A 15,638-nucleotide genomic window follows, 5' to 3' on the forward strand; every position below is an offset into this window, starting at 1 on the left:
TATTATAATTCTTGGGACTATTTGTGAAGAAAATGGAATTCTAAGCTCGTTTAGAAGTATTTTTATAATTCCTTAAAGCATTATTTGTCTCTGAAAGTATTTTTATAACTAATTTTTAGTAAAAATGTAAGTGAATCATAGTATGGTACTTAAAATGCTTTCTAAAAAAAGTACAGCCGGTACTTCTTCCAGGAAGCACACTTAAGCGTTTTTGTAATCCAAAAATATTTTTTTAAACGCACTTAAACGACCCAATAATATTATTGTTTAAACAAACAAATTATAAATTACTAGAAATTCTGAACTGACGAAATTTAAATTTTCATAAAAGTTTATATATTTGATGGAATTTAAATGACAGAATGTCTAATTATGTTGTTTGGATAACTCATATAACTTGTTGAAATTTTGTAAAACAAATTAATAATGCTATCTGATACATTTTTGGTCTTCCACTTTCCATACTCTTAGTTTAGAAATATATTTTTTTAGAAATTGTTATTAGCACCTTAGAAATTTCATTTCGCACCCTAAATTTTTTATAATTAAAAAAAAATCCACGGAGAAGATTTTTGAAGTACTAATAATTTTTAACGTTATGTCTAATTTCTCTGTTAATTCTTCGTGCAATTGAATGAATAAAAAACAAGACTGCTTTGAATAAATGGAGATTTCATGAAGTAATATTTCATAAAATACCCATTTCCAATTCGAAGTGGCAAAACCATAACATTTGTGTACGATTTACCAAACAAAACAGTCACGCATTTAACGTTCGACATTGAAATTAAATATTAATTAAACATTTATTTCCCGTCAAATGTCTATAAAAGATGAGACGACGAGTTGCGTTGTATTTAAATTATTATCAATTTTCGAGAGTCTTTTAGATAATAGTATCACGTAAGACATACAATTTTTTTCACGGCACTTCTACATAGGATATTAGAGGAAACTAAAAAATATTAAGCTCTTACTGCAGAAAAATAGGATGCAAAACAAAAGAAAACAAGGTTTTTTTGTTGTTGAGCAATTTTGGGGTTGGAGGTGGCTTCTGTGGAGGCGCTATGGGATCGAGGAAGTGAAGCGCGTGAAGGACCTGTTTCAGAGGGTGGCGATGGCTATGGAATCTTCTGACATAAGCTATTTGGTTTCTAGACCTTACTGTTGTGGGGCCTTTTTTCTATTTTGTCTTTGTTTTAGGCTTTCTTTGTTGTAATTAAAATGTGTGTTAGGCCTTTTGTTGTAAGTTACGTTTTGTTGTAATAAAATTCTTCACTGTCCAAAAAAAAAAAAAACAAAAGACAAAAGAATTGATCTGGAGGAAAAGTTAAGGTAACTCTAGTAATGTTTTGAATCCATGCCCAGTTAGTCAAATGCCTAACGTCGCCCATTCTTCATTTTTACGTACTTTGAAATTGAATTATCAGATTTTTTTTATTTTTTAAGTAATAGCATCCTCTCAGTAACTCGGTCAAGATTTCAGTGCGACTAAAGAGAGGCCGGTCAAGATTTCAGTGCGACTAAAGAGAGGCGCAGAGAGATTTCACATGAAGGGTTTTTGTGGAGCCATATAGTTGTCGTGCAGGCGTTTATACAAATGCGAAGGCTTTTTTTTTTTTTTTTTTTTTTTTTAATTACCGTGACTTATGCGCAACATACAAAGTTATATTTTATTTTTCACATTTATATTTACCAAGCCTAACTCTTGTATTGTTTGTTTTCAGATCAAATGCATCAAGATAAAATTTAACATTTTTTGAGTATCATGAATAGAATTTTCTTACCTTTTGTATTTCAACGTGAATTTCAACCAATCATAATTTCGCTTTATTTTTTAACTAGTGACGTCATTCTTTATTACAAACACAGCAAAGACATTTATAGAGAGCTCTATAAATAAGTTTATAATGACAAAAATGTGATGGACTAAATGAAATAAAACAATTTTGTCCATTGCAATGAGTTTATTGATCGTCGTCTCCATCTTTGTTGAAAATGTCATATCTTATTTTTACTACCTTCTTCTTTTGATCGCTGGTGTCCTTATTCAGATTATTGTTGTGCTTTTTGTAGTATTGACTATGATATCTTCATAAACTTCAAATTCAAATTTTGAGCATCATTCCTCTAGTGGTTCTTCACATCAACATTGAGAGACTATGTGATCACCTTTGGAGGATAATGCAAGAATGAGTGCTTTTTGGCCGAGGATGAGGACAATGCAATTTTGGACGACATTGTCAAGAAAAAACAGAACGACCACCTGAATGAAAAGAAAAATAAATTCTCAACTCAATCATACCCTTATATGGATTCCTACCAAAGACTCGCAAATGCATTGCCTTTCTCGAGCGAGATAACTTTCTTAATCACTCTTACATTATCATGAAAACCTGATGCAACTACTTATTAACTTGTAACACACTTAAGAGCGAGTGCTGCGAATAAAATTATTCTAAGAATATGATTGTGTAAACTTAAAAATAATGACTCGTATTACTTGGAGTTGAAGATCAAGTAAACCTTATTTATAATTATAATAAATAAAGACACAATAATAAAAGAAAAAACATAAAACATATCTCATAAAGAGCTGAGCCCATCACTCTCACTCTCAAATATTTTATTTTATTTTCACAACATTTTTGTTTGTTTGTTTGTTTCCTATCGATTTTATGGTTATAGCTGCACTGCAAAGAGAGGGCGAGCTGAATGCCTCACAATTTGGAATGTGATTGCAGACATTTTCACAGAGGACGTGCAACGAATAAGGTAGCCCATCGATTGGCTCGTTTGACTGAGCTTATTTGGTGACAATTTTGTAATTTGGTTTGAGTAACCACGTAATCATTGACCTTCTGCTTGATGATACTACTTCGGAGTATTAGTTTGGTGCGGATGATCTTTTTTCTTCGTCCAAATTGAAATATCCGACAATGTTTATATCGAGGTTCATTTTATGCATCCAATCCTTAGTAATTGTACATCTTATATTCTACTTTAATGAATATCGTACTTTAAAAAAAAAAAAATCATCCATCTAATTGAGTAAATTGATAATATATATATATATGTATATATAGAATGATCAAAGTACAGCCAGAATATAATTAGAAAAATTAACAAATTTATAAAATATTAAACTAATTTCGCAAAAACCAAAACAAATCCAAACACAGAAAAAAGGTATTCGTACTTTAATTATAGCCGATTATTCCTAAACTTTTATCATTAACCAATTTTCCACCTGAACGTTAACTTTAGCTAATTACCCATAAAATTTTATAAATAGTCAACTTCCCCTAGTGTTGGATTTTAAATTTTTCATCCCTCCACTTTTCTGTTCTTTTTTAGAGTTTTAACGAAACACTTCCGGTACTGTTCATTTTTAATGAAAAACCACATTTTTACCTTTTCCTGGTACTATTCACTACACCTTTATTTGTCATTTTTCATAAATTTTTTTTGAACTTTTCGTTAGTTTTCCTTTCTTTTTTCTCCATACAATTGTAATGTGTTGTCTACGTGATCAAAATAGAACTTTTTTTAAAATCTAGCGTCAGAGGAAAATTGGCTATTTATAAAAGTTCAGATGATAATTAGCTAAAATTAACGTTCAGGTGTAAAATTAACTAATTATAAAAGTTCAAGGCTAATTGACCAAAATTAAAGTTCAGAGGGAAGTAACAAGTTCTCTACAAGTTTAGAGTGCAAATCGACAAATATTTGAAACAAAAAAAATATCCCCATGCTTTAAGTAGAGAAATATGAATGAGGGTCCAGAGGATCCTCCAATTATGTATTTATCATGTATTGTATGATCAGTTTTCGTTAGATACTGTTCATATTTAATTTTAAATAAAAAAATTTATAATAATTTCTAATCCAACGACTTATTCGAGAAATACGACCACTTCTTTAAGTTGGCGCGCTCAAAAGCTGTCCGCGTCTCCTCCTCCAATCTCTCTCTTTCTCTCCCGATCATGCCTCCTTCCTTGGCGCTCACAACTCTCTCCATTCCCCTTCTGCAATTGCATAACACGGTAACAAATCTCTGCGTTTTTACTAATTAATTACTTAATTATTCATTTTATTTAGTTTATTACCGTCGCTGCTATGCAGCACTCTTATCTTTCTTGATTTGTGTTTTAGGGCTGCAATGAGTTTGCGTACTTGAAAAATTCCTGGGTTCCAATTTCATCGCCTAAGCTCACCCAAATTTCTCTGAATCAGAAGAACCGGTTTCGACATTTCTCGTCAGCCAATGGCAACAACAATGTCAGTGTATTTTGGGTTTTTTCTTTCATCAACAACATTGTCTTATGTCAAGTCAATTGTTCCCCTTTAATTTCGAATCGAATCGGACTCTGCTTATTTTTCCTTTTGATGAAAAATATCAAATTTGGGATTGACCCGGTATTAGTGTCTGTCTATTGCATTTTCATGTGTTAAATATGGACTGGAGGAAGTAGGATGGAACTTGGGAGGATAAAGGTTTTGAATGTCGTAGAGGTTTTGAACGGTTAAGGAAAAACATAGCTTATAAAGAATACATTATGACTCACAATACCCCATAAACGTTATTTGAGAATCGTCAACTTAGTAGCCAATGTAAGACCTACTTGTGCTTACAAGAGTGGCAAAATCAAACAATTCTCCTTCGATTCACATTGTTACCGATGTAAATTGACTGATTTATAAGAATTCATTTATTACTGATATTACAAGCTAAATGATTGGATGAGAGGTACATCACATCAGATGTGATTTCTTTTTTTTTTTTTTTTTTTTTGACTTTTTATGACTCTTTTATTTGTTTAGTTTGGATAAGTGATGTTGTGAAACTACCATTACTAGTGCAGTGTGCTTACTGCTTTCGTATACTGCACTGAAAGACAAAATGTTGTAATATAAGCGAAACTCAAGTGTGTAACACTAATCACCCAGAAATCCAAGAAGAATGGCACTTTTATTTATGTCTAAGTTATCCCCTGAAGTTTACTGTTGATTAAATATATATGGGTGCTATGAATCTAAATAATTACAACCTATATATTTCATACAGTTCTGGTATTAGTTGGTCTATGTAAAATACATGTGAAAGAGTGTATACTTAGGGGCATGAGTCTTTTCTTGTTCGGTTTCGGTTCAATTTAACTTTTCTGATACGAAGGTGTCTCTGTTGTGTCTTTGGTGTGTGAGCAGGATTATGGTTTGTCGGGTGCTGAAAGCTTCTCTGCTGAATCTGAAGGTATATAATATTCCAAACTGTATGGATGAGTATAAAATATATTAAATTTTTATTGGGATGCTTTTATTTATTTTGACCTTGTATGCGTTAATAGGAACTTATTTCAATGTTTTTTAGGTTCAGTTGGAAAGATTGATAGTGGACAAGGAGTACCTTTCACATCCAACGAGTACTTTCTATTTGCCTTACAATGTTTTTGGTTCATACTAAAGGCTACTGATTGTTGTTAGTGACGTGATGAGGGCGAGTCAGTATTTGAACTCCATATTCATCGTACAATAGATGTATAATTGACCTGTTAGGAGATTAGTCACAGATGAGAGCTAATTTCAAAAGGTAGTCATAAAAGTTATAATGTCTGTGTTATACAACTAGGCAATGAGTAGGCGGTTACCTTTGCGGTCGCTTGCAAAATAATATAAGATCTATAGTTGAGTGAATTTTAAGGAAGTCACCCTTGGATGGCCCAGAAATGTTTTTGTATGCTGGATATCTCGACAAAGGTAAAGGTAATCTCATGACAAATAAGGGATACTAAAGCTAGATCCTTGAGGAGGTAACTTCTGTCTTGAGCTAGCCAATGACATGTTAGTAACTTAGTTTGTTATGCCTCCTTCATGATTTTTTTCCTTAAGAACGAGGCTTTCAAGTTCTGAAGTTGGAAAATAGTTTGAGATAGGATTTGGGATGGTGAACAGTCTCACCTGCATTTTGTAGTGTATGCCTGTTCATTGGCGATTTGGCACCCAAAAAAAAGAGAACAAGAAAACAAAAATCTTCCTAAGATAAGTAGCCCTTGTGTTTTATTCTTTTAACAAGAATCAAGATTTGTAGCTTGTTGTCAAAATTTCTTTGACACAAGGAATGAAAATTGTTGCTTCTCTGTCATTCAAGTCATTTATTTATGGTGTCAACCATAATTATTCCAAGTTCTAGGTGAATTAACATAATTTAGTGCACTATATAGGCAACTTTCCACTAGACGGTCAAGAGGATGATACCCTGTGATGTACAAGTTTTACGCTGTGGTCTAGGGTTATACAATCTTTAATGGGCATTCACAATAGATATAGTGGCTACAAGCATGATATTTCAAGCAATATGGTGCAGATCTGTCTCGTGTATGGTGTTGATATTGGTTTTTAGTAGACTTTTCTCATGGCCTGGAATGAGATTTTCTAAAAGATTCAAGTTGATATTAAGTTGTTAACATTCTGCTGGGAAAATTGATCGTTTCTGAAATACTGTTGGTGACCCAAGAAATATAAAATTTTGTTTGAGTGTCTTACTTGACAAACGATACCTTTAATTAATTCATAGATGCTTGAATCCATATGGAGTATTTGGTTATTATATATGTTTTGTTTTTGTATATTGTATTGCTTTTCTTATTTAAATCAAATTTCTGCTTATGAATAAGTTCAAATTTCTACCTTTCAATCAGCTTAGCCTTGCTATTTGCGTTTTCTTTTTGCCTTCCTTGAGCCGATGCTTTTGTTCCTGTTTGTTCAACTTCCCAGGATTTTGAAGAAATTGAGGAGATACGGAATTTCTGGGTTTTTGTCATATGGGCTATTGAATACTGCTTACTATCTTACGACGTTTCTCTTGGTATGGTAAGTGGAGTAAGAAAGTACCGTAAATTTTGTTGTTATTACTGTATTGCTTGTGCAGTTGCTCATGTAAATTTGGTATAATAATTGTAACTCTGAACTCCTTCCTTTCTCCATTAGGTTCTATGTTGCTCCAGCACCGGGGAGGATGGGTTACCTCGCAGCTGTTAAGAGGTAATTGTTATGAATATCACTGAATTTCAGAATTTTTTTTCACCCGGCTATGCACTATCGTCAAACATAGTGATCACATTAACATTATATTGATTTGCAGATTCCTTAAAGTAATGGCCATGGTGTGGGCTGGAAGCCAGGTTACAAAGCTTGTACGAGCTGGAGGGTGAGTTGCTAGATCCAAATTCCAGCTATCCATTTCTTAAATTTCCTTATCTTTTCAGAACGTTGTCATGGTTTTATGATTTTTGAGTTGCCAAGACCTAAAAACAACTTAAAAGTAATTTTGATAGCTGTCACCCACAGCCACAGGCACCTAAGAGGTTGATAACAGTTTTTGGTTTGTCAACCTTGGCTGTGAATTCCAGTTTCGATTTTGTGAGAGAATATAGCAAATCATATGACTCTTGTGCTTTGATAATTTCGTTGTTTCGAAGAATGTATGAATGTTCCGAGTGTGAGCTTGTGCTTTGTATATAAGCCGTGCGTCAAGGGACATTTGATTCCTGGATAACTTTTTATGCAGGGCCCTTGCTCTTGCTCCTTTTGTGGACAAAGGACTGTCATGGTTCACGGTCAAGTTCCATTTTAAGTCTCAGGGCAAGGTAATATGAATTTTCGAAATTCCTTTATATGTTATGGTTACCATTATCGATCTCATTTCATTTCATACTCCAGGCTTTCACGGCGATTGTTGGAATTTGCTTTGGACTAGCCCTCGTTTTGATTTTCGTGGTGACACTGCTTTGGGCCTAACGTTGTTTCTGGGTGTCTGTTCTGACCGGATTGTAACTTGCAAGGGAGCTAGGCAAGTCCCTCTTATATGTATCGGAATCTCTAGATTAGCTTTCCATATTCACTTTTGTTCCTTAGTTTCTTGTTCAACCAGAGGGCTCCTATCAGTTTTGATTTTTTTTTCCCGATCAATTGATTGTACTTGCCACACATAACGAGTGTCGAATTATACTACGGTACGGAGAACAAAATTGTTTTCTTGGTCTGGTTGCTCTTCATTTGATTTGATATCAAGGGTAGAAAATAAATAAATGTGTTTTTAGTGTTTAAGTCACTTGCTGACCAAGAGAACGGAACTCAGGGTGAGAAATCTACTTTGGCTAACCCCAACATCCGCAGAGCCTTCATAGTTAATCTCAATACTAAGAGACCATGCAATAATGCAACCCTGGAACATTACTAGTTAATATGTTGCCAAAACTAAAAGCATAACTTTCATTTTTCACTCAAGATTGCTAATTTAAAATCTAGGTAATTTGTCTTAGGTTACTAAATATTTTCAACATTAGAATTGAGTCAATTAACATTTTGTGCTTTTAAAAAGGTCAATAATAAGCAACTTAATACTACAGTCTAGTGGTATTCCTTTTCACATGTAAGTGAGCGGTTTTAGGTTCGATTCTTGCCAAAGGCGAATTTGAACTACATTATTGTTAGTCCATTATGAGGCTAAACCTACCCCCTTCCCTTTAATATAAATAATATCAATTTTCTTTTAAATGTCAATAATAAGAAATATTAGGAAGGGGTCTAGACCTTAATTGGAAAGCATAGTTGTTTCTGCTGAGTGACATGCGCTACAAAATGAAATGACTATTGACTTAGGTTGAAATTTTACGACCTAAATCAAATTCCCTTAATTGTAAATTGCAGGACTGTTTAGTCGAAGCTTGCAAGAGGGCTCTAGGTTGTTAAGATTATTTTGGTTCCATTCGGTTCAGCCTATTTGTAGAGCAGTTAAACCAAACCGAATGGAACCAAGATAGTTGTGGATTAACCGCTCTACATATTATGAAAGTAAACGCAAGCATGGGAAACTAAAACACTAAAAAAAATGACATGGCTCCCGCTTACCGACTTGTGTTCTAAATACACCGAAAAATCTCTTTTGTATGCATCCAAATATATCCAATCAAGAAAATGATAAACAAATCTCAAGATAAGAGCCCCACATCATTTAACGCATTCAAAATAAGTTTCTACAAGCTTGAAGTAAAAGGTTGTGCTTTCTAGGAAAACGAAACGCAGGTCGTCCATCTCCTAAACTGCAATAATATGAGTCCTATAATCTACTAAAATGAGAAAAGAGAGAGCTAGTACGAGAGAGTAAATATTTAATTTGAGCACGATCAATATCAAACCTCTCGCTCGTAGTAGGCTCGCTTAAACTCTGCATCCTTGCTACCATCTGAAGAACGAGGCTTACCAACTTTCTCCTTTCTTCTGTAAGAAGAATGGGAACTCACTGTGCTGGACAGTTTTACTTCTATCTCAGCAAGCATAACTTCTGTGCCACAAGCCTGTAGAAACATGTTTCAAATTCGTAACCCTAAGGATTGTCTTCTCATCTTCAATCAGACATTTGGTCGACGTCAGATGATACAAGCCTTCATCCGCCTTGTGCAATACCAACATATACATGTCCTTGGGTGGGCGATGCATGAGATACAGAAAATATTACATAATTTCTTTTGGAAACACAAGTACCAAAGTAGCAATCAAATATCTTGGATAGTTTTACCCCAACCAGATACTATTCACCCACTCGAGAAGGCAGCAGCTCGATGTGCATACCAACTGGTAATCCAAATTCTTCATTTGACAAATTCTCATCAGTGAAAAAAAAACCCAACCTTTCAACAAAAGCATTTAGATGATAAACCACGGACACTTCATCTCTAAACATGATCCTGCTCTAGTATTCATATCTTGGACTTCAATACCAGCAAATCTAGTCAAATGTGAATAACCTTATGAATGTCACGCTTTTACTTTCATATCTTAAACTTCAACGCCAGAAAATCTCGTCAAATGTGAATAGCCTTGTGGATGCTACACTTTCAATAAGAATCTTGCACAAAAATGAGCACCATAGTATTGACAAACATTGATAGCTGCACCAAATAGAACGGTCTTCTATACTATGCCTCATGGTAAATTCTTTCTTATACCCATCAAGTGACAGTTTAACACAATTGAAAATTTTCATATTACCTGAAATTATGCAAAGTACAAATGTCAAAGAAAGGAATAACATCTAGCCTCTTGCATGCAAAGCCCTCAAGAATGCGTAGGGGTAACTATTGAAACAAAAAGGTTTCAAAATTTAAATTTAGCATCACACTGAATCCATAAATGAACCTAATTAAAAATACTCGAAAGTCAGAAGTCAGATATGCATCCGAACCACTATGCAAGAACAAATCCCAGCGTCAATCCCCAAAATGGTAAACCAGCTAGCCTACCAGACCAGTTCCATCACACGTTGGCATAACACCAAAAGGGAAAAGAAAAAAAAAAAAAAAAACAATCTTTCCTCTTGCTCTTCATGATATCTTCATTTTCTCAACACCCACCTCAAAACCTTGAACCATAAGATTACTTAATCAAAGATTCAAAGGAGAAGAAGGGGGTGCCTTCTTGCTGTCTGGTATGTGGATGGGTTGAAATATGGAATCCAAGCATCTAAACCATCTCTTCTTTATTTCTCATGTGGAAGATAGTGTTTTCCATCCACATTTAACATGTCTAAATAACTGACGTTCTATTTAATGTAAGTCTTTGTTTAAAGGTTGACATTATCGAATTAAAAGATCGAAGACAAAATTGAAACACAAGGTTACTTGTAATTAATTAGCAAAGAAATTAAAGTATATAAACAAAGCATTGTTTTTTTTTTTTTTGGTTTTTTTGTTGTGGGGGGGGGGGGGGTGGTTGGGGTGGGGTTGGACAACAAATATCATGGGGCATGTTCCAGAAGAAATGAAAGGGTGTTAGTTAAAGAAAACAACTTAAACCGATGCAATGAATTCAACCCCTCCTACTTACAATGGTAGTTGTCCAGGCATTGGAGAATAAGAAGAATAATTCTATATATCCAATGAAACTTATTGACCCCATTCTTCAAGCACCCACTTCATCCATGTTGACAAGCAATACTTGGAAAGATATTCAGGTAAATCCTCCTACAAACAAAAAAAAAAATTATTAGAATACCGTCAAACATATAATAAACCCCTCATCTTCTAACTCCACAAGGAAAGATGCAAAAATTAGAAGGATACAATTAATTCAAAACAAGCAATAGAAAGGGAAAAAAAAAGAAATCAAAGCCGCTCAAACTAATACAACCATCAGCCATGAATAAAACCAAAAACGGATAAATTAAATAAAAAGACCATGAAAAACTTCACCCAATTTTTTGTCAGACAACATACGGAGATTGCTTGAATGTTATCCTTTCGTTGCTTTGACTGTTAGGCCAAGCCAAAGTTATGAGCATCAAGTAATATGAGACCCAATTTATAGATGACACGGACATCAGCTGTGATATGAGCCGGCATTTTCAAATTTGACAAACACCTTACGCCCAAATGCTGCACACTTGGCAGTGGCCCCTCTAGTTATTCTTTCTCTGGGCGACTAGTATTGTCAAAGGCCACACTGGCCAAGCATGCAATGTTTGGGTTATGGGAAATGTGAACGTTGCCTAGGCTCCTCTCAACTGATGTCCACGTCATCTAAAACATGGGTAAAATGAACTAATATAACAAATAATATATTAGTGCAACACTTTACCGACTAAGATATCCCAAATGATGAGAAGGTTTAATCTGAATCATCAGCAAAAAGAGAAAAAATCACTAATCTCTAATATGAACTCAAGGAAATTTGCCATTTGACTAATCAACCGATAGTAGTTATAGATCCTCCAAAACACACCATGCAGTTCAATGAATCTACTTCCTTGACACACTTTCAAGTATAATTATATGTATGAGGGACTCGTTAAGCTTTGCTCTACACTACCGATGCTTACTACAGAAAATAGATTTCCACAAATTCTCTATGCACATGACCACATTAAAATTATCAATCGAGAGGCAAAATTATAATAGACATAAGTAGAGTCTATGACAAACTTACAATATTCCATGATGCAGAATACTCATCAATTGAGAGAAACCAACATTCCAGCATTTGATTGCAAATCCAGCACCTCATTGTCATAGCTGTCATGTGATCAAAGCCCCTTGTTTTTCTTTTCCTTCTACTACTATGCTTTTTCTTGTGCTTAACTGTTTTGGATGCTTTACGATCCAAATCAGAACCACCTTCTTCGTAGGCTCCTTGATCGTCTAGAAATGAATATCTATCTGATGTTCGGAAACTTATTGCATTACACAAAAATAATGATTCCCAAGAATCACGAGTCCGGCATTGTTCTGATAAACTGTAATAAATAACCCATGACTGAAGCCCCAGCAACTTTAATGCTTGTATATTCTTCATTTTAAAGCAATCTTTGATTATTGGGCCCAAGCTACTGTTATCACTTGGGATTGTGCAGATCTTCGAAACAATATCTTTAATTCTTGCTTGTTCTTCATGGCCCTCTTCATCTCGTAGAAGTCGTAAAAGTTGGCGTCCATGATTAAAAACTGCATTTAACAGTAATATCTCATCAAAGCTTCTAAAATCTGCACACTTAGAAAGTATAACCTCAAACAAATAAGATGAGTCCATAAGATCCTTCTGCTCCATTCTAGGGTTGAGATACTTGTATAGCATTTTAAGAAAATCACATAAATCCGACTCATCAAGAGTAATAAGAAGGCGCTTGCATAAGGAAGAAAAACACTCCTCCTTCAGGAACTCACTTGTAACTTTCCAAACATCTTTTGAATCCTCTTTATACATCAGATCAACAAAATATTCCACAAAATATTTTCTGTCAACAAACAGAATTTCACCATCTTTAAGTGACTCGGAAAACTCATTGGAAGACCAAAATTCAGGGACATTTTCAAGGAAATTCTCCACAGTTGCCTGGACATCCAAATCAAGAAAGTAATGGGGTTTTGTAGCAACCACTGCTGGCGATTGCCCGTGTTTTCCCTTCCACTCAAGTTCCTCCCAACAAGTATCTCGATTAACAAAAGAAAATTGTGATAGCGCCTTGGCACCTGGTTCATGGCCCAATCCACCACCAGCTTTAGAAAACCATTTAGATATTCGTGTTGGATTTCCTGCATTTTTGAACGAGTATGTGATTGTCAGAAGTCCTAAAACATCCACAAAACATGGATATATTTATCAATCTTCCACAGGGATAAACATGCATGGTAGTCACTAATAATTTATGCAATCATAAGGAAGCAAATAATCACATACTGGGGTATGAACATTCACATCACTTAAGCTACAGAAACTAGGCGGAGAATGATGATATCCGGAAGTTAAACATACAAGAAACTAAGGTTATTGAAAGAAGAGAGCACCAAATTCTGTGATGGGAAAAGTAACTCAAACATGAACTGAATGTATGCAACAAAATTTACTTGCCTTCAAAAAATTTCTTTAGTGTGTAACTTCGCTTGGATATGATAGACCCTGCTTTATGTGGACTATTCTCAAATATCATTTCTACAAGCTGAGATGCTAATCCCTTCTTAAGGGGTTTAGATCTCAGTAAGTCCAAAAGTAACTCGCACTGATTGTGACGAGTGAGAGAACTTATTCTGCCTATCGTATTACAAAGCCACAGTCGAGCCTCTGAACGGCCTCCAGATGCCATGAACAACCAAATAGTAGATTCCAATTGACTCAAGAGAGATACTCTAATCTTGGCAGAATTCTCATCTCCATTGTCATTCCAGATGGGCTCTGATAGAAACAATTGAAGCATTATATATCCAAAATTATAAATGTGCTCAGCTCAAACAGCTTATCCCAATTAAATGATTCCACAAAAACAAAGTCCTGCATAAAACCAATAGCATATCAATATATATCAAAAAGTTCAAGAACAGAAAATCACTATGAACATCATGTATAGCAGTCAAACTTCTACTTAAAGAGAGAATAGGAATTCCAACAACATATATTACCAGAATCACCAGAGCACAGATGTGAACCCATACAATTGCAAAAACAATTAACATAATAGAAATTTCACATAAAAAATATAAGATCTCCATTTAACTAAAACATGGATACCATATATACAGCGATATAAAAAATTTGACACTGATATAAGGATAACATTTTGCCAAGGATCTTGAAAAATAAATGTTGGATTCATGGGCAATCATAAAGTTTGGCTGACTACCTCACCAGCAACGCCAAATCATTGCACTTAGTGATGATATAATCATGTAAACCTAGGATGAGATCACGAGAGGCTTAGAGAAGAGAACAATCGGGTTTGTTAGATGAAAAGGCATATCATATACTTTGGACAAGAAAATGCTTCTCTAGAAAAAGGATGTGATGTTTTAATTATTACCTTTTTGTTAAACCTTAAGATCACTCAAACGCCTACCAGTGCCCCAATCCGATTCCTATCTAATCGTCTGGTAATCTTCCTTACCATTTAATTAACACCTCACAATTCCTATTCTCTAGCTCCACCAAACCAAAGAACTTGGACAATTAGTTGCCATACGGTCTTGTAACTGGCAGTAGTGGATTTAAATGGTTGAACCTTACTTGCTTAGTTAGAGGAAATTGACGTACGCATATATTCAATCTCCCGAAATGGTTTAATTATATTTGCAGCAATTGTACAAGAGGAATTCACCACCCAGACACCTATGATTACTAAGAGTGAAACAATACTGAGTAAGACACCTATACAATTTAAACACACTTAATCAACGAACAAAGCAAGAAGGTTAATAAAACCAACTGAAGACCGCAAAATCTAAATCCTCAAACCCCCAAAAACCAAAACCAAGAAGAACAGCAATGCAGAATCTTAAGAACCTTGAATGAAGAGCAGATTATATTCCAAAGTGAAGCTTTTCTGAAGCTGAAGTTGATGCCGAAATCCTAGTTGGCTCTGAAAACTACTAGAAAGCTTAAAATTGAAATTACTAAGCCATTTCTTCCGGTTCTTTCGTTCTCTTATTTGGGTCTACAGTTTCTACGGGTAAATGAACCCGTTTGCCACTTAAAAGAATGAAACTTGTATGATGTGGGGGTTTAAATAAGGGGGATATATATGCGGCAAATTCGAGCATTAGGCCCCAACCCAGATGTAGAAACCCTCTGAGCACTGCTATTATTTATTTCTACATCTTCAACTACATTATTATAAGTCATAAAGCCACAGCTCAGAAATTACACATTAATTCAATCCCTGAATTATTATTTAGTAAATTAACTGAAACCCTAATTCCTAATCCCTAAATTATAAAAAAAAAAAATTGAAATTGAATAGCAAGAATAAGATAACTAGAGAGAGAGAGGAAGACTTACAGAGAGAGAGAGAGAGAGAGAGAGAGAGAGGGATTAGAGTCAACTGTTGGAGTTTCTAGAGAGAGAGAGCGAGAGAGAGAGGCAGTCAAGCTTGGACTCCTCCAACTCCTAAATAAGAACTTCCGATCCCAAGTCACGAGACCCTCCTCGACGCCGTCTACAGCGAGTCCTCCCAACTCGAAGAAGCCCAGCTCCGACGAAAACCATTCAAGAATTACATACAGAATCGACGTCGGCAAGAGTCGGAAGGCTTTGAATTGAACCGAGCAAATTCAATTGAACGTCCAAAGGTTTACCCGAAACCAAACGGGTTATTAACG

At 34.9% G+C, this 15,638-nt stretch overlaps 2 protein-coding genes across 3 annotated transcripts; one reads left to right on the plus strand and one right to left on the minus strand.

The window, feature by feature from the left end:
* Positions 1-3,890: 3,890 nt before the first annotated feature.
* LOC103946174 lies at positions 3,891-8,106 on the plus strand. Of its 2 annotated transcripts, none has more exons than XM_009356824.3 (9): positions 3,891-4,046; positions 4,156-4,281; positions 5,209-5,254; positions 5,372-5,423; positions 6,775-6,870; positions 6,988-7,041; positions 7,142-7,207; positions 7,568-7,646; positions 7,720-8,106. In XM_009356824.3, the coding sequence occupies exons 1-9, from the start codon at positions 3,987-3,989 to the stop codon at positions 7,795-7,797; spliced, it is 657 nt and encodes a 218-aa protein (XP_009355099.2). In that variant the 5' UTR covers positions 3,891-3,986; the 3' UTR covers positions 7,798-8,106. The 2 variants fall into 2 exon arrangements, with proteins under 2 accessions (XP_009355099.2, XP_009355100.2); XM_009356825.3 differs by having other exon boundaries at positions 5,378-5,423.
* An 884-nt stretch (positions 8,107-8,990) lies between these two features.
* LOC103946179 lies at positions 8,991-15,638 on the minus strand. Its single transcript, XM_048572707.1, has 5 exons — positions 15,321-15,638; positions 13,402-13,818; positions 11,983-13,085; positions 10,885-11,021; positions 8,991-10,050 (listed from the first exon to the last, which is right to left on the minus strand). The coding sequence occupies exons 2-4, from the start codon at positions 13,742-13,744 to the stop codon at positions 10,944-10,946; spliced, it is 1,524 nt and encodes a 507-aa protein (XP_048428664.1). The 5' UTR covers positions 13,745-13,818; positions 15,321-15,638; the 3' UTR covers positions 8,991-10,050; positions 10,885-10,943.

This window comes from the organism of the source record quoted next, unplaced genomic scaffold (genome assembly GCF_019419815.1).
Source record: "Pyrus x bretschneideri cultivar Hongxiangsu unplaced genomic scaffold, Pyrus_bretschneideri_v1 Contig62, whole genome shotgun sequence".
Taxonomy (NCBI): Eukaryota; Viridiplantae; Streptophyta; class Magnoliopsida; order Rosales; family Rosaceae; genus Pyrus; species Pyrus x bretschneideri.

What these genes read in the sequence shown, in the direction of transcription:
- LOC103946174 (XM_009356824.3), top strand. Translation starts at nt 3,987, where the DNA reads ATGCCTCCTTCCTTGGCGCTCACAACTCTCTCCATTCCCCTTCTGCAA. An exon ending in TTCTGCAATTGCATAACACG is followed by an intron (nt 4,047 to 4,155) that starts GTAACAAATCTC and finishes TTTGTGTTTTAG; the next exon opens with GGCTGCAATGAGTTTGCGTA. An exon ending in CAGCCAATGGCAACAACAAT is followed by an intron (nt 4,282 to 5,208) that starts GTCAGTGTATTT and finishes GTGTGTGAGCAG; the next exon opens with GATTATGGTTTGTCGGGTGC.
- LOC103946179 (XM_048572707.1), bottom strand. Translation starts at nt 13,744, where the DNA reads ATGCTTCAATTGTTTCTATCAGAGCCCATCTGGAATGACAATGGAGAT. An exon ending in ACTAAAGAAATTTTTTGAAG is followed by an intron (nt 13,086 to 13,401) that starts GCAAGTAAATTT and finishes TCAAAAATGCAG; the next exon opens with GAAATCCAACACGAATATCT. An exon ending in ATTCTGCATCATGGAATATT is followed by an intron (nt 11,022 to 11,982) that starts GTAAGTTTGTCA and finishes TTTTGTTTGTAG; the next exon opens with GAGGATTTACCTGAATATCT.